The sequence below is a fragment of the Ambystoma mexicanum genome, chromosome 1p (genome assembly GCF_040938575.1).
Source record: "Ambystoma mexicanum isolate Mex_15411 chromosome 1p, UKY_AmexF1_1, whole genome shotgun sequence".
In the NCBI taxonomy this organism is placed as follows: Eukaryota; Metazoa; Chordata; class Amphibia; order Caudata; family Ambystomatidae; genus Ambystoma; species Ambystoma mexicanum.
The window spans coordinates 193,447,425-193,468,947 of NC_090921.1; the positions used below are offsets into that span (position 1 = coordinate 193,447,425).

General features: G+C 44.5%; 1 protein-coding gene across 1 annotated transcript in view; it reads right to left on the reverse strand.

The window, feature by feature from the left end:
• LOC138463930 (extracellular calcium-sensing receptor-like) overlaps positions 1-21,523 on the reverse strand; it is a 128,918-nt gene that overhangs the window by 23,719 nt on the left and 83,676 nt on the right. Inside the window, exon 4 of the mRNA XM_069607214.1 lies at positions 18,477-18,704. Within this exon, the coding sequence (XP_069463315.1) occupies positions 18,477-18,704 (228 nt within the window). The remainder of the gene's footprint in view (positions 1-18,476; positions 18,705-21,523) is intronic.

Sequence of the window (21,523 nt, forward strand, 5' to 3'; positions counted from 1 at the left end):
TGGGAAGATGTGCACAGTTGCTTAAATTGTCCACATCCCAGTTTCACCATTTAAAACAAGTGTGTGATCCTGGGCAAGTCATTTAATCACATTGTCTTATCTGAAGCTCTGTACTTGATTCTTATTAACTTTCAAAGCTTAGGTTAATATATCATGCTATTATAATAAAAAAAAATAATGACTATGGAGTTGCTCCATATAAAACAATAGTGCAATTTAGGTATTTTGCACCACAAAGTCATTTGCCACTTGGCTTACTTATGGCAACTTATTCTAAAGTCACTTCAATGGTGCCTCCACGTATCAAATACTGGTGATGCTCATTGCAATGTCCTTTTCTGTAAAGTCACTTCTGTTGGTGCAATCCATATTCAAATTAGGAGGTTTCCAGGGATTTTGCCCCAGAGGGCTGGCCAGAGCTTTAATAAATGAGTTTCCTGCATCTGCAACGATCTTGCAGTTTTTTTCATTTTTTTATGTGTACAAATGCCATCTTCCACTAATGTTACCAAAAAGGTAAATTGGGGCAGGGGTGGCCAGTTTGGGGGTGTGAATGACACATACTGCATTTCGTGGCTCACCTCACCCCCCCTCCAATGTTGCAATGCTGGATACTCCCCTGAACCCAAATGTGATTGTACAAATGTGACCCCTCACTAGCGTCAGCCTGCCGCCCAGCTCTACAACAAACATACACGCAGCTGAGCGCAAGCTCAGCTTTATGCAATGAGACAGCGCAAGTCTGGCTGGGCACCTCGGCCAGGCTCACACTATCAAATTACATGATCTTGAATGCGGCGGTCACAATGTGCCACCCCTGGCCCTCCCACCAAAAGATGGGGGGGACAAAAAGGCATGCAACATAAGTTGGGGGGGACTTATCCCCTTGCCCCCCCCTATGATTACACCCATGGTGAAGAACCTGAGTGAACGTTATCAGTGACTGGTATTATGTAGTATAATATTTCCTGCATGTCCTTTGTCTCTTCACGTTTTTCCCATAATTCCTAAGGTGCCTTCACGCCTTGTTCTACAGCTCATGGGGTGGGGCGCTGACATATGATTTTACTTTTAGCCAGGGTTAGGGCATGCCGATTGAGTGATATCTCAAGCCATGCAGCCAAGAGAGTCTGAAACATAAGAGCATACATATGATGTGAGGTGCCACCATTCGAAGTACTTTATATTGAGATACTTTATATGGTGCATGTTTTGATGAGAAAAGAGTTACTTGAAGGTTTGGGCAGTAAATACATCCTGTGTAGATGAGTCAGAGCAGCTTCCCACTGCAGGGGTTTGTTGCCTACTCTCTATTCTGATGCACAGTGACAGGTATATCCTTTTCCCTAACTCTGGTCCTACCGCAGCTCCTACTGGGGCCTATAAAACACCCCCCAAGGGGTGGAGGAAAGGCTGTGGGAAGCAGAGGTGCTAGAAAGCATATCATTTTGATACTCACATCTTACACAATCCTACTTAAAACACACTCTAGTGAGGAGCAGGGTGTCCTTTTAAGCAAACACTCTTAATATCTATCTAGCCATTCTGAGGATTCTAATTATTCCATGGTACCCTCTTGTGTTATCTTCTGCAAATGTTGCATGCACTGGTTGGACTTTGTATTTGATGGGAAGTTCTCCCTGCCACAGGAATGTTTTGTGTACATACTTTTTATTTGGACCAACTCCTCTGAGAATACCTTGGGGAACTCCTTCTTGGACAGCGAAATTCCTTCTGATCTTATGGACAGTACTTATTCCAATGTGTTTGGATCCATTATTAAATTTAGTTTGGCTTGATCATCCCATACCAGCATAGCTGTTCCTTTCTCTGAGAAGTACACTCTGGTTTTGGCTTCTTGACCCTTGAATTCCACGAACCCTATTATGTATCCCAAAGGTTTATCACTGCTGCCTCCAAACATTTTTGGTTTCTGCTTAGTCTTGAGTACTTCCTCTTCTTGCTTTCCCATCATTTGCTTGTGGCTTTGTATGGGCAGTATAGCCAGGTCTAAACCACCAGTCAGCCATCACCTTTGTTTCTTGCCAGCCACCTTTATGATGGTATGGGGTTTCTCTCCCCTGCTTCTCCCAAAGTTTACCGTTAGGACCCTGGGTTGATCTTCTTCTGATGATACTTCCCCAGTCCTCGAATCCCTCAGTGTAACAGTCGTCACTTTCCTTCTTCTCCATCTACACACTGTAGCAAAGTGTCCTACCTTCTTACAGTTGACACTATACTTGCCTTCAGCTGCAGATTACCTTTAATTTGCTAGGTGTCTTGTGATGCTTGATGACTCTTTCCCTTTATCTCTCTCTTACCTGGCGTCATTCATTTATCTGGTCATTTCTTTACCTCTTCGATATTAGAGCACAGGCATCCCGGTGCTGTGTGTGCTTCCTGCCACTTCCTTGCACCTCAGTGTTGTTTCTTCTGGAGCTCTGGCAATTTGAAGTGCCTTTTCTAGTTTCACATCATTCTCCAATTTGTATGTGTCTTATTTCTTTTTTGCTGTTCACATGCACATTGAGCATATCACATAGAATGTTCTGTGTGTTGTTCCCAAAGTCACATAACACTGCCATCTCTCACAGTCTGGTTACATAATCGGCTGAGGATTCTCTTGCATCAACCTGGCAAACATAATTTGCCCTTCTACCCCATTGGCATTCAGTAGCGGCCTTCTTTGTCCCTGTGACGTAATCTGCTCCACCCAATACATCCACGTATGTAATGTAGAATGGCTCCCACTGTGGCCAAGGAAGGATTTGCCACCATGGTGTCGGTAGGATTGGTGGTGCAGGTGCTGCTCTTTGCATCATGTTGTCTGGGATCACTCTTCTGTTTGTTCCAATCATGTCTTCATCATCAATTATGTTGTGTCCAATTAAAGGACTTGCCACGGCACAGTTGTTACTGCATTTTATTGACTTCCATAAATATGATTATTATTAAATAATGAATTCTAATATTGTTCTTTTAATTGTAATCCTTGATTTGCGCGGGTGAAGTGCCGACAGTGCGAGTGTCCTGCTTCTTCCTCCGCACTGTTATTTTGCTGCGCCTCTCACGAGACTTGCGCTCCACAACAGGGTAATGAAGGCTGCGTTGCCCATGGCGTTGCTCAATGCATAGACCTGTGTGGTTTCAGAGCAGTAGTTGCATAGCGACACATGTCCTCTGACGACGTTGATAGTGATTTCAGGTACAGGTTTAACTGCATGGTTCATAGCTCTGAACTAGTGAGAACCATTTAAGGTACAGGGTCCTTCATCAATACATAGGGGTCACACAGTCATCTGCTATGTCGTCTGCTGTAGAAATTGGGAGAGCAGCAGTGACACATTTTACCAATCCATAGACAGCACCAGCGGCAGCCCCCAGTGGTCAATTCTTTCAAAGGTCGCTAAGGTTTTAGATAAGAAGCTCCAGTTCAAGGTCCTGTAGGAGAATGTTTGTGCATTGACTAGGACTGATGCAGTAGAATTGATAACGTCAAACTGTTGAAGAATACCCTTTCTGGAGTTTTATCTAGAAAAGGTCGATTGGGATATGGCCATATTTGTCAGGTAGATCAACATCAAATATTGTCCTCTTCAGGCAAGGGTGCGGCCTACCCTCTTAAGGGAAGGGCGCACCCAGCAACAAGATCTTGCTCCAGTGCTGCATCCATCCCAGATATTAAATAATGCAGTTTTAAAACTAACATGGCCCTCTAACTTCAGGGAAGAGGGTCATAATGGAGTGCACCAAGGTATCTCCCTCAGTTACCATTATTTCAGCCCACTATGTAGAGGATATCGCACCACTTTCCAAATTGTGGCTATTTGTGATCATTTTGCCATTGTTTCTATGCTCAGTTTTGAAGGTTATCAGCATACAGTTGCTATTGTATTTTTCAGATATTGTTTTTCTCTCTAAAAAACATGTATTGCCCGTTTTCAGTCGTACTTTTGTCTATGGACTGCCTATCTCTGCTTTTCCTGAAGCTCCATGGGCAAATCATTTAGACATTTGAAAAAGGTTTCATCCATTAAGGTGAAATGGCCAAAGGAAATGCTCATGATTCTTGTATGCAACATGTTTCCCCTAAGTCGCCCCCAAAGAAAGCAAGGACAAAACATGTTTGGCCATACCCTCCGCATGACATCTGGAAGTAAACTGTCAAAGTTGTGTAGCTTCTTCTCAGAAGGACAAGCTGCAACCTACCTTCTGTATAAGAAGGTATCTTCCCTACAGCTCCTACCCTTTCTTTGGCCTGGCCTGTCTGCTAAGAAAATGATAATGATGTGTTATTTATATAGCAAATACGTCTAAGGGCTTTGCATAGCACACACTTACTTGCATACAATATGACCCAACTGAAGTTGGTACTCATTTATCGACCTTGCTGGGATTCGAAAATGCAACCTGCCGATCAGACACAGATCGCAGCAGCAAGTGTGCAACCCATTGAGCTATCTTACCGGCAAGATTGGTGATGTGTGATATCACACTTCAAACATTCCCCTAGAAAAGGGCTTAGGTTATTTGTGTCCAGGCATATTCAAGATAAGCAAATATTCTATGGTTCCACCAGTCAGCATGGATTCATGTTGCTTGTCAAATCTTCTGCTGCCATCCCGTAATAGTTCTCGATGTCAAGCACAGATTCTCCTTTGCCTAGAGGAATCTTTGAGGCTGCTCAAGAAGTCAGAAGATTCCTTCAAGATATCAAGTTGAGCATCAACAACAAAACCAACGAGCCAAACAAGGCTCCAAATCATGGCAGCTATAAAAGGGGGCCTAGAAGTACATTGGACATTGCCCCAGAGGGGTAGATGGAAGGAATCCCTGAAAATGAAAAGAGAGAGATAAAAGACTCTGCATAGATGTAATATCTGTAGTGGAAGATAAGGATATTGCCTGAAGAAGTCACCTGTTGACTTTCTCTCCTCTGTTGAGCATTTCTTTCAAAGGGATCTAAGGGAGGTTCATTTATGACCTCTTGAGCTCTAGAGCATGCATACTTTCATATCCTAGAGCAGTAGAAGTCACTCACGCCTCACTTTTTCCATCTAACAAGATTTCCTTAAATTGCAAGAAAATATCACCCAAGTCTCTGCCCACAAGATTGTTTTCTGGGAAAGTTGTAGATACAATGTCAATTAAGAAAAGTTGTGATTTGAAGGAGATAACACATCTGATAGCCAAGGAGAATGATCTATCAGTTGGGATCTGTAATCTATTTGGGGCCTAATACCTGTCTGCATACTCTCTGTATAGGCGCCATACAAATGTCCAATAAATAAAAAATAAATAAATATGCTGAGAGTTCAGAAGTGCTTAGCTTATTGGTGCCAATGACAAATGGGTTTTGTGAGAATTGTTTGTGAAATATGTTCAGATTTTGCAATGCTGGATGGAAAAACAAAATGTGCATGCTACCTGCACAAGATTAGAAAGAACCACAGCAGAGTGCACCAGTATCATATGAATCCTTTATGGGCCGGCGAGAATAATATCACAGAGAGTGGCACTAACAGCATCCTTACCCATTCACAAAAACCTGATATGAAAACAACCAACATGACGAGAAAACAATGATGGCCAAAGTTTCAAACACTGTTGAAAGAAGCTCAGTTATTACATAGTTGGAAATATATATGGTACCAGGTCGATGGCAGAGCATGTGCTGTTTCTATATACCCAACAAACAATCTCACCAAACAAGCCTCAAAGGACTATAAATGGAACCGTCACATGGAATATGGCTATTTCCCAATCAATCGGTGGGGTACTTGGGTTAGAACCTTATTTTAAATTGAGGAAAGAGCCCTCATTACAAGTTTGTTGGTCTGGGAAAATGCAGGTAAAAGTGGTGGTAATACTGTGACTGGCACTTTTTGGGGTGCACTGATTTACCTCCAGCTGCAAGCTGGAGGTAATTCAGGTCCCCATTGGCAAAAAAAACAGCTGGTATTTCCAGCCCTGGTGTAACCCTTTACACCGCCTATAATATCCTGGAATCCGGGATGTCAGGCGGTTGAAACCATAGGTCAGATTGCCAGAATTACAGGCGAGATACTGGCAATCTTGTAATGAGAGCCTGAATCTTAGGCTTTGCATCCAGGTGGCATAATCACTATTCTTACAGTGAATGAGTTCAGAAAATATATAGCTGTTTTGCTACAATAAATGAATCATTTTGGTGGAGTAGCCATGATAGTAATGGCTGCATATTCAACTTGGCAGGTCTGATATTCGCACCAGCCATCAATGTTCATGAGCACGCAGCTCAGAAAAAGTGGCAGACAGACCAGGATCTAGTGTTGAGAAAAGGTATCCTTTGTTATGTTATATTATTTAGGCAATAAGACCCGAGGAGGGAAGGGGTGGCATTACTGTTCAGGTAATGCCCCCAGAGCCATAGTTAAAAGCCTGTGCGATGCAAGGGCTTTAATAGAGCCCCAGAGGCATTACCCGACCGGTAATGCCCCCCCACCGAGGGTCATATTGCCTTTAGTACCCTGGCATGTCACAACTTTTCACTGCGGCTGTTTCTCGACTGGAAAAAAAGCTGTTAAAACCACTGAAAAAAAGTTTTTAAAAAAATGCCCGCCATGGAATGGGCGAAGGGACTACACAGAGTCCCTTCTCCCTTTCCATGGCAGCCACCCCGGGATACCACGGCGGAGAAGCAGCGGCTTCAGAGCCTTGTCGGCTAGGTAAGGCCCGGGCGAAGGTCAATTAGCTTGCTTGTTACAAGCTCATTCGCCCTCACCGGGTACTAATGTGATTTATACCGCACACCACTGCCATTTTCATGTTCTCCATGCGTGCTGGTCGATCTGAAAAGGAAGGAGGGCTGGAGGGCTTAGTTAGTGGGAATGAGAGGGAAAAGTGGAAGAGTTCTTTGATGTGCTGTTGGTAGCTTCCGTACAGAAAAAAACTAGTCACTGTGTGCTGGTTTGTTTTTAGTTGGTAGATGTGTGGTGTTTGGTGTATGAGTGTGAATGGGGTGGTTTGTGTGTATGGTATGGTAATGTTTATTTGTAAAGCGCCTATACACAAGGCAAGAGTTTCAAAGCACTCAAGGAGGGAGGGAACAAGGGGAAATAAATGACAGTCATTCAGAGCCCTTGAATCTCTGAATGATACAAGTCTGTACATGCAGAGTAAGTGCATATAATACAATTAACAGTGTAGATAACAGCAAATAGGTCTGACGACAATTGTGCAGTTTTTCCAAGTGCATTGAAGTGCCACCGTGCAAGGAGTGGACACAGGGAAGATAGATAGATGATCTTCCTGGCATGGTATGTGCAAGTGCACAGGCGGCACAGGAGAGGGGGGGGAATCCAAGTGCGCCCAGTTAGTCTGAAACTGGGTAAGTGATGAGAGAATGGCATTCTCATGGGTATTTGACCAAGGGCAGTAGTAATGTGGCAAGTGCAGGCCCAGAAGCAAGTGCGAGAGGACTGGCGAGGGTGCCTGGGACCTGTAAGACTCAGAGGTACACTCGGCGGCCAGTGGGCCAGCTGTGTGGAAAAGGAGGGAGAGAGGGAGAGAGCGGAGGGAGAGGCTAGCGGAATAGAGGGAGAGAGAAGAAGGAGGAGAAGAGGAATGTCTTAAGGACTTTCCGGAACTTAAGAAGATCAGAATCAAGACAGAGGGTGGCAGGCAGACTATTCCAGAGGGTAAAGATCTCCCTCCAAATCTCTGATTGGAGAGCCGACTTACTTGCAGAAGAATGGAGGTAGATAAGCGGATGGCTCGGGAGGAACGGTATTTAGGTAGGCATTGTTGCAGATAGGTAGGTCCTAGGCCCCAGAAAGCCTTGTGTACAATGCAGAGGGTCTTGAACTCGATCCTTGCAGCCACAGGGAGCCAGTGGAGGGATTTCAGCGCTGTGGAGATGCAGTCCCTGGACTTGAGGCCAAGGTTAAGTCTTGCGGTTCTATTCTGGATGAGTTAAAGAGGGCGCAAAGCAGAGACAGGGAGGTTGAGAAAGAGCCTGTTGCAGTAGTCCAGCCTGGAGAGAACCAAGGCATGGGAGACAGTGAGCTGCTTGGGGAAGGTGCGAACAGGAAGAGTACCTCTGAGGAGATACAGCTGTAAATTGCACTTATTAGAGATGTCCAAAATGTAAGTGGAGAAGGTTTTTTGCCTCACAGGTTTACAGGTGGGTGCGGGTGCAGGGGCAAGGGAGGCCGGCTAGAGTGAGAGTGGGAAAGTGGGAGCAGGAGTCCCAATGCAAACAATCTCAGTCTTACTGCCATTGAGGCAGAGGTCATTTGCATCACACCATGACTGAATTGCGGACAGACAGTAAGATATGAGCGAGGTAGAGGAGGTGGTTGAGAGTAGCCTGAAGGAGAGTTGTATGTCATCTGCATAACTCTAGAGGTTAGAGATGAAAGTGGCAATCACACATGCCCAAGCAGCCATGTAGACAATGAAGAACCAGTGGGATAGTTTAGAACCCTAGGGAATGCTGCAGGTTGAACGAGTGATAGGCGGAGGAAAAGACCCAAATTCCACCTGGGATGGGAGGTCAGAAAGGAAGGTGTTAACCATGCCAGAGCCTGACCTGTGATTCCTAGGGTGTCACGGAGACATGCGATCAGGGGTTTGTGGTTTACCATGTCAAAGGCAAAGGAGAGGTCAAGAAAAATGAGGACAAAGGGAGTGTTAGTGTCAAGATTTGAGAGCAGGTCTTCACAGGGTTCAGGAGAGCCGTTTCCGTGCGTTCATAGTCCGGACTTGTCTGACGACCTCATTAGGTGTGATGGGAGTGAGAGAAGGGAGGAGAAGGGGTGGGGGGCCAAATGATGCTCCAGAGGTGCTGGTGTGTGAAGTGGTGTGGATGTGAGAGTGGAAAGGATGTCTTGGGTTTTTGCAGTGAAGTGTGCAGCCAGGGCCGAGCAAAGGTCCTGGGTGCATGTGATAGAAGAGGAGGTTGCTGCAGGATTGGCCAGTTCCTTACAGACTTTGAAAAGTTTGTCAGTGTTGTTTGATGCCGCGGAGATGCATGCTGAATAAAGACACTTTTCTTGGTCTGGATGCAGAGTGGATATTTTCTTTGAAGGAGGCAGCAGGCCGGTTTGTCAGAGTGTCTGCCTGAATATTTCCATTTCTGCTCAGCTGTCCTACACTTGCGTTTAAGGGCAGCCAGATCAGAGTCGTACCAAGAGGTGCACTTTTTCAAAGGCTTTGGTCGGATCCTCATGGCAGGGGCAAGTGCATCAAGGGTTTTACAGATAGAGAGATTGAAGTTAGCAAGGGCTGTGTCAGGGTGGAAGTCAGTCACAGGAGTAGGAGGCGGAGAGTAGGTGGAGGCAAAGGCAGCCGCTGTCACTCTTTTCATGGTTCTGTTGACATTGAAACCGAGTGGCTGCGCCGGGTGTGCTGATGCAAGGGGAAAGGAGCGCTTCAAGTGTGAAGAGAGAAGGGAGTGGTCTGTCCAAGAGAGAGAGGCAGTAAGAGGGTTAGAGAGAGGGATGTCGGTAGAGATGATAGCAACCAAAGTGTGGCCTGGTGTGTGCGTGGGGCCAGTAGGTAAGATAGAGAAGGAGAGAGAATCACATAGGTTGTGGAAAGGTGCAGAGTAGCCAGGAGAGTCCAGATGGTAGTTGAGGTCACCCAGCAGGAGGAGTTGAGAGGAGGAGGAGAGTAGAGAGGAGGCGAGGGCAGTCCATTCCGAGAGGAAGAGAGTGGACTCTCCTGGTGGCCGATAGAAGGTAGCCATGAGGAGAGAGATTTGGGAGAGTGTGAGAGCCTACAGACTAGGCATTCAAAGGAGGAGTAGGCGTGAGTGGGGATGATAGACACAGGTTTCTATTTTGGGAAGATCAACGCCACTCCCCTCCTGAACCCTTGGTCCTTGACACATAGAGGATCTTGTATCCTTCAGGGAGGAGTGTGTCAAAGCTTGTGATAGAGCTGTCCTTGAACCATGTCAACGTGATGGCGAGCACATCAAGATCCATGCGTTCAAGGAGGTTGCAGATGTCTGTTTGGTGCAGGCACATTGCTGATAATAGCACTTGTTTTGCTACAAAATATATATACATGCAGGTTTGTCAACTTCAGACATAGGAAAGACTGAGTCGGCCTTTCTGGAATTTGATATTGTAATCTTGCATTTGAATGTAGATCTCTACAATGCCTGCTTAACACACAGAGCCATCACAGCACTCACATTTATCAATATGCATTTCAAATTTAGCTATGGCACATGGTCACTATAATTCCCAGAGAAAGGTGAGAATGCTACTGGAGTTGTGCTTTAGTGAACACACAAACAATGCACAGCACAGTGAACCCAGAAATCATTACAGGACGAATTGATCAGACCAGAATGTACTTCTCAAAAACGGACACCAACCGTTTTAGAGCCTCAGCAGCATGCCATAAAATATCCTGATGTGTGCTATTTAGGTTTGGTGAATAATGGGAACGGACCTATTTAGATCAGGCAGCCAAGGTGGAGGCCCAGGCAAGTGCCCCTTTTGTCCTCCCATAAAAACGTCTCTGCACATCAGGATATGCGACATTATGCGACCTAGGAAGGAACACTCTGCAAACAGATATCATGAAAGCAACTAAGTGATGTACTGCGATGCTGTAGTGCTGAGCTGACCGATCCTGCAGAGTGCATTGAGCTGGGGACCAGATGGTATTACACAACTTCCAAGACCAGTATAGAATCCAGGGATGACATAAGAGTTGCCTAGGTACTTGACCTTATTTGTGCATGCAGATGACACATGTGGACTGTTTTCTGTATCGCTACAGTCCCCCACCAGCACTTGACACCTGATGTCTGAACTTGCACTTGCAAACAGCTGGCCCTACTTCTCATATTGTTTATTTATTCTATTTTCCCATGTACTGCACTGTCCCCACCCCTCGCACTCCGCACTTTTCCTCTTCCCCTTGCCTTGCGCGATTTGAATGACAACTGGCCTAGTAGGATCATTGTCTCTATCTTCCCTCTCTTCTCCCTCCCTTGCCGCGTCGCGCCTTATAACACTTGTGTATAGGCGCGTTATAAATGACTTATCATATCATCATATCATAAGCATAACGAGTGCCAATGAGGCTAAGCTTGCCCCATGGTTGAACACATTCAGTGCAGGCTCCTGTCACAGCGCTCAATGCACTGCTCCTAGAGATGACTGAGTTGTGCAGCCTGCATGCGCTGCACCGTTGCCACTGGAAGTAAAGCAGAGCAGCAGAGGGAATGGTGAGGCATGCCTATCACCCTCTGTTATTATTATTATTATTATTGTATTTATTGAGCGGTGACCTGGCTTTGAGAAGCAATGGAGCGCTTTACATAGGTATACAACAAGACAGATACATAACAAAGCGCTTTACAGAGGAAATGAGCAGGATTGTTGGACGTCAGACCTCCTGGTGGTCTCCCTCATTATTTGCAAAGGTTTCCAGGACCATATTGGCCTACGCAATTTCTACACCTGTGTTTCAGTCTCTTTCCCACTGAAGAGATGACGGGAATAAGGGAGGGGAGTGAACGCATACTGGGGACTTGCAGTCACCCTAGGGAAGAGGGACGCGGTGAAACACTTTACCACCTCCTTCTGGATGCCACATATTATCTCCTCGTTGTGCATTATGTTTTAATCATCTTGTTCAAGATTATACAGTTTTATCATGTTGCTTAGTCTGGCAATTCATTTTAATTCATAAATCGAATAGCTGGAGATTTGCTGCGCTACGCTTTTTGAAAGAGTTGTTTCCATGATGGTGCAAAGGTCAACTATTGAAAGGTGTTACTATGAGTTTTATGAAGTTGTATACTGTATTTTATGTCATGTTCGCACCTTCAAAGAATTTAGATGAAATGGGGTTTTACATTTTTTCGATATTATGATTATTTCATATTTTTATGCACAAGCTTAATAATAATGCGTTTTATTTTGATGAGGGATTGATAGTAATGCATTTTCTTGCTTTTATATTTGTATGTATTTGTAAGCGTTTATGTTTTGATTCTTGTTCAGTGAAAAGTTCCTTGTTGTTCTAATACACTTACTAATAATAAAAAAAGAAATAAGGAGTTGAAGGTAAGGAACGGATGGTTGCACATATGAATGATATTAACTTTTGGCCAGATATTACAAGAGGAATAGTGAGGATGGACTCAGAGTAAGGGGTACAGAACTGTTAAAGGATGTGCTCTTAGGGATGGACAGGAGAGGCTAGAGCAGGAGTCTGCAACCTGTGGCTCTCCTGGTGTGTTGGACTACATCTCCCATGATCCCTCGCCATTGAATATGATTGTTAGGGCTGATGGGAGTGGTAGTCCAAAACGTCTGGCGAGCCCAAGGTTGAAGACCCCTGGGCTGGTGCATCAATGCTCACTGGAGGTTCCTTCTTTCTCGGGTCCACGGGTGGTCTGTTCATAATTGCTCATGTCTGAATTCATAGGTTAAGTTGGATCACATGTTTTGCTTCTCAGAGGAAAGTCTGCCAGCTCTGACAGTTTATCCAACATTATATTCTATGATATGGATCAACACTACTCCAATAGGACGTTGGGTCTTTCAATGGCACCAGAGGTGAGGTATTCCAATCCCCACACAGCAGAAGGGAAGGACAACACACCCAGATACTTCATTCATGCACTAACAGCCCCTTCTTCTTATGGTTCCATGTGTTAATATCCCTGTAAAAATATCACCATGCAAGAATGGTGCCATATGTTGCGGCGATATTAACCCATTAAACCTGCGGGGGACACCCCTGCAACCTCCTATTATTTTAAAGGGAGCAGGGGACACCCCTACACCCCTCTATCCCATTTACCCCAAAAAGTATCCTCACTAATAATATCACCTATGGCCGTTCCCGACGACCATATATATATATGGTGGTGATAATATTACCTGATACCCCTCTCACATAGCCAGAACAACACAGTACAAAACCTCCCTCCCCTATGCATTCAAAACACAGATTGTATCTAATCCCAAACTTCACCAACACAAAACTTCCTTTGAATAGTGAAGCAAACACGCCCAAAAGTTTGAATTTCTCCAGTTTGAACCAACCCCTTTACCTGAAACAAAGGCAGCAAACTAACATGGGAGATAAACAGGATGCTCACCAGACAAGCCTCCAAAGAACATGGCATGAATTGAAAATGGACACCAACCTTTTCGAAGCCCCCCTCATGAGTTTGTTCTCCGTTACAAAGGCCTTCTTCCCAATCAGACATTATCATGGAGCCTCTGTTTATTCTGTCTGGGAGAAGCGAAGGAAGACTACACATTTACGTGGTAGAGCTTTGAACCCAAGACTAGGGGTGAGACGAGGAGAGCTCCAAAGAGACACAGGGTGTCCATGGGCCTGGATGGACTCCAGAGACCATAGCGCCATAGGCTGTGCATTGCGATAATGGGACTCTATCCCTTACAGAAGTAGAGAACTGGGACAGAGATAGGCTCTAAGGTAGAGCCACACCAGGGCAAGAGCCAGACCCTGGGAGAGGGCCGGCCCCAGCGGAGCACCAGACCCTGAGAGTGACAGACCCAGGGAGAAAGACAGACCCATCACCAAGGAGACAAAGAGGGTACACACCAGAGTCCCAGAGAGGAACCTGAAACCCTGCTAAAAGAGCTATCTCGCAGAGAATTGCAGAGCGAGGCTGAGGGGAAAGAGAATAGAGATCTTGCCGGAGCTAAGATCACTGGGACTGGAAAGCCAAGGAATGTGCTAGGTGCCATTTGCCAGGGTCTTTGTGCCTTACACTACAGAACAGTAACAATGCCACATGGTCCAGGTCCTTTACTATAAACCATGTACCATGTGTTCTTTAGCCTGTGACTTTCAATACAGATGCCACCTTTTGAATTACAAAGGAAATTACCTAGGTCATATAGGTGTTCATTCTTCCAAGTACTCATAGGAGGTGGGGACCAAAAACAGACTGGGACTTTTTCAGGAATTTGAACCTTTGAACTGGGATGACCAGGAAATCTGGATAAAGCATGAACAGTTACTTTTTGCTTAGTCCATATTTTCTGTGAGGAGAGTGGTCTGGTTGTCTCATATTTTCACACTTCAGGGATAAGGCAGCAGGTTATGACTTTGTAAACTTGAATGGCTCATTTCTATGTACCTTGGTGGTCTCTTATAGTGCATGCTAATCTCGAGGGGAATCCTGTGCTTGAGAAGAAGAGGTTCTTATATGTGACTAGTTCTCTGGCATGTGAACCTGACCAGATATGAATCCCACACACCATTTAGGGAAGACTATGGGAGCATTGCATTACATTCCTCATTCCTAACTTGAGCTTTACTGATTCACTTTAATGAACAGTGTGTATTTTGTGCACATGTGTGTTTGTGAGTACGAGTGAGTTTACAGTTGTATGTTCTTAGGGCTTTAATGCTCTATTTAGTGTGACATTGTAAAGCATATCAACCAGGTAAGGATCAAATGTTAGCAAACTACTGTACCATATGGGACATGGTGACCCACTCCAGCACTATAAGGGCTTGTAGGAGTATGAGCTCTGAATTTTAACATTTAGACTCAGCATTGTTTCAGGCACATGTTAGTGTGGGTTTGAACTTCAATTGGAGCACAGCGTGTGAAACTCATTACTGGACTCAAGAGTGTGAGTCTCAGGCAGATTTAAATAGAGATGCCAATGCACAAAGCACATGCATGAAATTGCATTTTGCTTCAGGATGATGTTTCAATGAACTGAGCTGAACTGAATATAATAGTAACATAAATTAAGATACTAATTAGCCTAACCCAAGTTAACATGTAACTGAACCCCTTAATAACAATTAGTGCAAATTAGTCCATGATGAAATAAGCTGAATGCAGATTGGGAAAATACATGATGCTCTGGAAATGGGAATTTAAATTTGCAGGCTGAATCAGCACTGGGTGATAAACTAAACAAAATGTGAAGATCCATTCTACTGAAAACAGGGCATTACATTAGGGCAGGAAGAGCAAGAGAGGTGTATCTTTTTCTCTCCAGCAATGAAATCATGAGCCATTTCAGTGGAATGATCTGCTCAAGGGGAGGTGTTTTCCTTGATTGACAAAGGGGTTTGACAAAAAGGGTTTGAGACAGCGAGAAGGGCAGTTCATCTTCAGGCACTAGAAGACGAAGGAGCAGAGTTCTGGCTAGGCAGACAGAGTTCAGTTCTAGAAAGCTGTCTGATGCTGAAGCTGTCCTTACCTGGGTTGACCCTGTGTGAGGCAGGCGGAAAGATCAGGGAAGATTTCCTTGCCAAACAATCAGAAATACCACCAAAAAATCTAGGTAAATATGAAGTTAAGTGAGGGGCTGCTATTGTGAATGAGACCAGATAGTCTAGGTTAAGTAGTTCCCTTCATTTTAGGTGATGTCTATTTTTAACGTGCATGTTTTTTTCAAAGTGTATTTCTCTTGCCAAGTTCCACGATGCCAAGCACAGTTGCCAGGGCTTTGCACAGATAAAGCGCTGAAAGCTATTACAAGATGAAATGTACTTGTACTATGAACTACAAAATGAGCATACGTGTCTCTCTGTATATTTCCATTTTACAATAAAAAAAACAGATTCAAGAGTAACTTAGTCTCATGATAGTTATTCCACATTCAGTCCCTTTCAATTGACTTGCTTAGAGAGACAGATGCCCAGTCAGAAATGTCTCAAAGTAAAGTAGCCGCCGTGAGCTATTTATCTAGAGAGATTGAATGAATGTGCAGTATTTCATTTGCAAGCTTTACATTTGTTATAAACTCAGCCAAAAGGGCGTAGTGTGGTATTGTTCATAAGGTACCAAAGGAGGGTATGAGCCATCCATCCAGAGTGTATCACGTCCAGTATTTTGTTTGTTGTTAGTGATTCTGGTAAAAATAATTGTTAAGCAGTATTCTGAAGTCAGCCTCACCACTATAAAATTACCCTAACGGGTTACCACAATATATTGCCAGGGCTGGACTGCCCCACCGGGACACCGGGACATCCCCCGGTAGGCCTCTGGCCTCATAGGGCCTCTTTGGTGCGGAAGAGAAGGATACACGTGGAGGCGTGAATCCGCCTGGGTGGTTTCTTTTGAATTGGCTGCTGCAGGCGCGGCACTTTTTTTTTTGTCTTTATTGCAGGGCTCAAGGCTCGCGCGTGCGCTGGAGGGCCTGGGCACTGGGGAACCGCATGTGACCTGCACACATATTGCGCAGGTCAGGTAGCAGGCACAGCCTCCCTACGGGAGTGAGGCCTTCGGCTGGAGACTCGAAGGTAAGCAGACGCACGCTTTTAATGAAAGCAGTGCAATGTGCTACGAAATACACACAAAACATCTGAATGCCATTTTCCATGAAGGCGAAATGCCTCTCGGCGTGCATTTTTATTTTCGGTGGTACTGTTCATTTTAAAAATATGCGTGAGGTCCACAGCGTGTTGCACTGCACACTGCAGCACTGCAGTCTGCCCGGAAAGCCAGTGCCCGAGACAGCACCTTAAGCAGGGACACAGATTTTGGGCAGGCAGGGGGCGGGGTGGGGGGAGATACCCAACCAGGAAGACATTATTTTACACGCAGAACAGAAATAATATAGAGATTGCGAACTGTGAAGGGTTTCAATCAGGGAAAGGCTTGTGGTGGGATGATCTGTTGAAGAGCAGAGTCACGCCCTTTTAAGGGAGTCTATCTGTAGAACTGGGCGTCACTGGGTAATCCTGCAGTCAGAAGTGGAAGCGATGTGAGCAGAAATGGTCCCAGTGCAGCAGCAAAGGGCTAACAATGAAGTGGCATAATGCTTTATAGTTATTTTTTAACAAACACTGACATACTTCGAAGGTAATGTGTTCATGCCCTTAATTTACGGATTTTGAAGACTGGAATCCCTATTCATGTGTGCACGAATCTCTAAACACAAAGGCAAAACACACATACACATGAGCCCACACGCAAAACACAAACGTGATTATCAGTGTGCATGATTTTGTGTGGAGAGTTCATGTACTTTTCTCCGCAGGCACCAAAGTTATGTGTCTCAATCTGGTTAATCATAACTGCACACGTTCTTTCACCATCTCTGTAATATTACGGTGTTATGGTTGCATGACACTTTACATAGGAAAATAAGAAAACGAACACTCATGCCATGATGGCTCATGGACATTTTCATTTTTCACATGAATGTGTCCATTTTAATTTTCTAGAATTCTAACATACAGCTATCTGTTTCCTGGAACTGGTGCACACCAAAGTCATTTAAACAGCATTGCCAATGCCAAAGGTTTTGGCTTTTGTATAGGTATGGGAATACACTCAACAGACACAGCCGTAGTGGTAAATTATCTACCCATTGTTGGTAGCAGATGCAAAAGGTGCAAGTACCTGGGCATCTAATGGCAGTGCCTGATAAAAGCGTAAAACCTATGCACTAACCAAAGATGTTGGTTTTTCCAATGCTTGTTTTGAACAGGACTTCAGTGGCTTTTCCAATGCTTGTTTTTAACAGGACTTCAGTGAAGGACATGCAGAGTGCTTATAAATCGAGTCCCGAAGGCAGGCCTGGTAAGTCATTTTGACTACACCAGTGGCGTGTTTACAGCTCCAATTAAGTCATTAACTCTCAGAAGACTGCTTTGAACAAACACTGGCAGGCACTTTGAATGTAAAGCCTGATGAAATTGAATGTAAAGCCTGATGGAAGGGCTTGATGAAAGCAAGCTCAAAGAGTTCCCACAAGGAGGTGTTTTGGGCGAGCAGAGGCAGGAATGGGTGCGAATGTCCATAGGGATTAGCATGGCCATGGGCAGGCAATGGGTGGGCACATAACCAAACAACACCTACAGAGTATCACCCTGATTCATGGAATTATTTGCGTGTAAAACGGGGATTTGCGAGCCACTCTGCCAACAAATCCCTGTTTGATGAATGGGGATTTGAGGGCAGAATGGCACGCATATCACCAGGGGTGGACTGGCCGCTGAAAATGTGTAATATGGGGCCACTTTGAAAATTATTTCCAGGGCCTCTTTTGGTTTCCAGTCCACCCCTGTATATTGCCAAGGATTATGAAAAAATACCACCAAATACCACCATAATAACAACATACCACAGAGTAATAGATATAACCCCATAAATATATCCAACAGACTACTGACTCAAATGTCTTATCAACGAACCATGTTTGCCTAGGATTCACATCATGTATTGTCCAGTGCATTCCAGAGCTATGTTGTATAAAGCCCAGGAAGAACAAAGGCACTTATCGTACCACATCACTGTCAGTCTGCAGATCAAGCTAGAAACGGAGCAAATGATACATCAGAGTGCATTTCTAATGTAATTGACCATTTTCCTTAAATAATTTATGGAACCCACTGAAATTCTCATCATTCTGGAGCATTGGGATGTGTGAAGAACAAGGGTGAACGGTGTTGTCCACCATTTTGAAAACGGACAGGAAATCTATATTAATTGCTCATAAAATTCAACCAACCTTTTGGCCACCATCCTTCCAGAGAATGGCGCTGTCATTAACAACTAAATCCTGGCCTTGGATGGCTGAGGTGTCAAAGCTGCCGACTTTGATGAAACTGACCAAACCTTCAGAATTCACCTGCCAGTTGACGACATCATATAAGGGTGGTGTATATCCGTTGGAATCGAAAAAGATTTCTTCGTGAATGTTAGCCTCAAACCGGACCTGTCTTACATAGTGCAGAAGCTACGAAGGAAGTAAGGGCACCAGATTATACATTTGTATTACAGGAGCCGAATCTGTGCAATGCACACATCGCATTTGTGCCATCATGCAGGTCGAGTTTAACACCAGATTCCACCATTAAAAACTTCACAATACAGAGAGAAAAAGACATGGAGAAACAATGGAAGAGAGTGAGAAAGAGAGAAAGAACATGGAAACATAGAAACACACATGCACACAGATACAAACACATACACTCAGATTCCTCCCCATACAGACACATGCACCCAAGCACACAGATAAATCCTGACATGAAATGAATCCCCCCCCCAGGAAAATGTATTGAGGTGCCCTTGAGATGACCACACATGGAAGCATGGTAGGACTTTCAGTAGGCCAAAGGCCATGTTCTGGTACAGTAAGCAGTTGCCATGGCCTGGGACAGTGGACACTGGCCACTTGGAAGGATTGGTAGACCTGTGCCATTGTCAAAGGCCATGCTCAAGACATGGGGGACATTGGATTTGGTGAGTGTCATGTCAATGGGCCACTTTATGGGGAGAGTGCGATACTGCCCATGACCACTGGTTATGGCCAATAACTAATTAGGCATGCAAGAGCCAGTGGCCAGTTTGAGTGGCTTGGATGGACCCAGGCTATGGCTAATTGCATACCCTGACCACTGGGCCAAGGGACCTCTGGGCTTGGGTATTTTCTGCGGTCGCAGGCATTTAACTACACAACAGGATGTGTTTTTTGTCATAGACGTTGTACTTGAAGGGAAGTTGTGCTGGTTTAAATTACACTTGAACATGCCCAAATGCTTAAATATTAAAAAAAGATTAGAATGGTGTATCAGGCATATGGCGATGGTATTGGAGCATTTGAGGGTTCGCTATTCAGCCATATTCAGCGAGATCAAGCAGAACATCACTGGACCTAGACTCCAGAACACAGGAGTTCACACATTAAGGCATGCAAGCAACTGGGGCCCTCATATAGCTGTTAGGCAGATTTTGGACTGGATATACTGAATGTGTCAATTGCTGTACTCACATGCCTTATTTGTACAAATCTGCCCAATTATGAGGTTACTTAGGCTTTGATGGTCACGTGTGTGGATGTTCTCAGCTCTCTCTGCATGAATTATTATACTATTTAAAATAAATCCCCCTAAATTTGTGGAGTGAAATGGCTTGTATTCGCACTTATACTGTGCAAAAAAGGTTAATGCACAAAAAAGGAATTCCGAACCCATTTGTGCAGTGCATGACTAAGGTAGTGAGAATGTGGACATCAGAGATGCATCTTCCTCGCCCACTTTGGATGTCCCCAGAAATCAGGCAGCGTTTGCCACATGCCAGTCATAATCAGAGAGAGCCGTAAAAGAGGCAATGTTAAGGAATACTGCCTGTTTTATTGTTACCGACAAACTATAAATTATGGTCTTGGTGGAAAACACAGCTTACTTTAGAATTAGAGCCTCATCAGGAGGCTGGTGGTTTCCCAGCGTTAATTGTGCCGGAATGCCGCCAACAGTAAGTTCCCATTACCCAATGGGTCCATTGGACCCAATAGGGTTGGGAGTGCTATTACCACCAGCGGTAATAGCGCCAGAAGAAAAAGTGCCAAAAATGTCTGGAAATGGGTGGAAAGTTGGATTTCTACCTCCAGGAAAAAGCTTTCTTTTGAAAAGAGAAGCGACATATGTGTGGAATACCTAAGTACTACATTGAAGATCACAAATGTCTGCTAAAATGCGATTTGTTTGAAAGTCATATACATATTTTTACAAAAAACATTTTGGAATCATTGGTGTGATGGTTATATATTTATTTAAATCCAGTGAAAGTTGTATACCTAAAGGAGTGCAATTAGGTGACCCGCGTTCTTCGAGTCCCTGTTTTAGTGATTTTGTCATTTGTTCTCCCATTGAGCTATGGGAGACACCCAATAGCGTCAGAAGACATTCAGGATATACACACCACTTCGATTTTAAAGTACTGTTAGCGGTGCACCCCCACATGGTATTTTGCTATATTGTGGGATGCAGCACATATCATAGTGTGGTTTATACCAGGCCTATGAAGCATTAACTGAAGTGGGTAGCATCCACGGCTGCTCTTAAAACGTGAAATCAGCAGTGTGAGTCTATACCTTATATAGAGTGACCATACTCTGCATATCTTATACATATTTATCCATTTATATTTCTCATTATTTTGGGTGTTGTGTAAGGCGCACACTTGATGGAGTACTGCTGCAGTGCACCATGTATACAGGCCTACAGAACAACATGGGGAGGGGATGCACATGAAACGCCAAACAGTGAAGAATGAATAGAGAGTCAGGAGGTAGGTTCAGGCCCATGGTGTCACTGAGTCCGATAAAAGGGTTTACTCAGAGAGAAGAATCAGAATGTTCCTAATTCCTTACTCACAAATATCATGGTTTTACGTATGCCAACACTAAAGTGATTATTTAACCTGGTAAGACACAATAGGTAGCTTTTAGCAGGCTCACAGCAGGGTTGTTCGAGTTTAATAGAAATAGCTGGAGAACAGTCCGATCTTGGACAGGATAGTTGTTGCGCCCATCTGTTGATGCGTGCAGAGCCAGGAGGAATTGGTGCCTGTGTGTGTGAGCTTTCTGGGTGCTATGTGTTGTGCACTGGGGTTAGTTGTATCCGGAGGGTCGTGTCCAGTGTTTGAGTTGTTTGGTGAAGTTTTTGTGTAGGAGTCGATTCTCCAAGGGGAGCCGAGCCAATTGATGGCTTTCAAGCCTGGTAATTTATGATTCAATCCCAATGCTATAGACCCAGCACAAGCCTTGATGTTTTG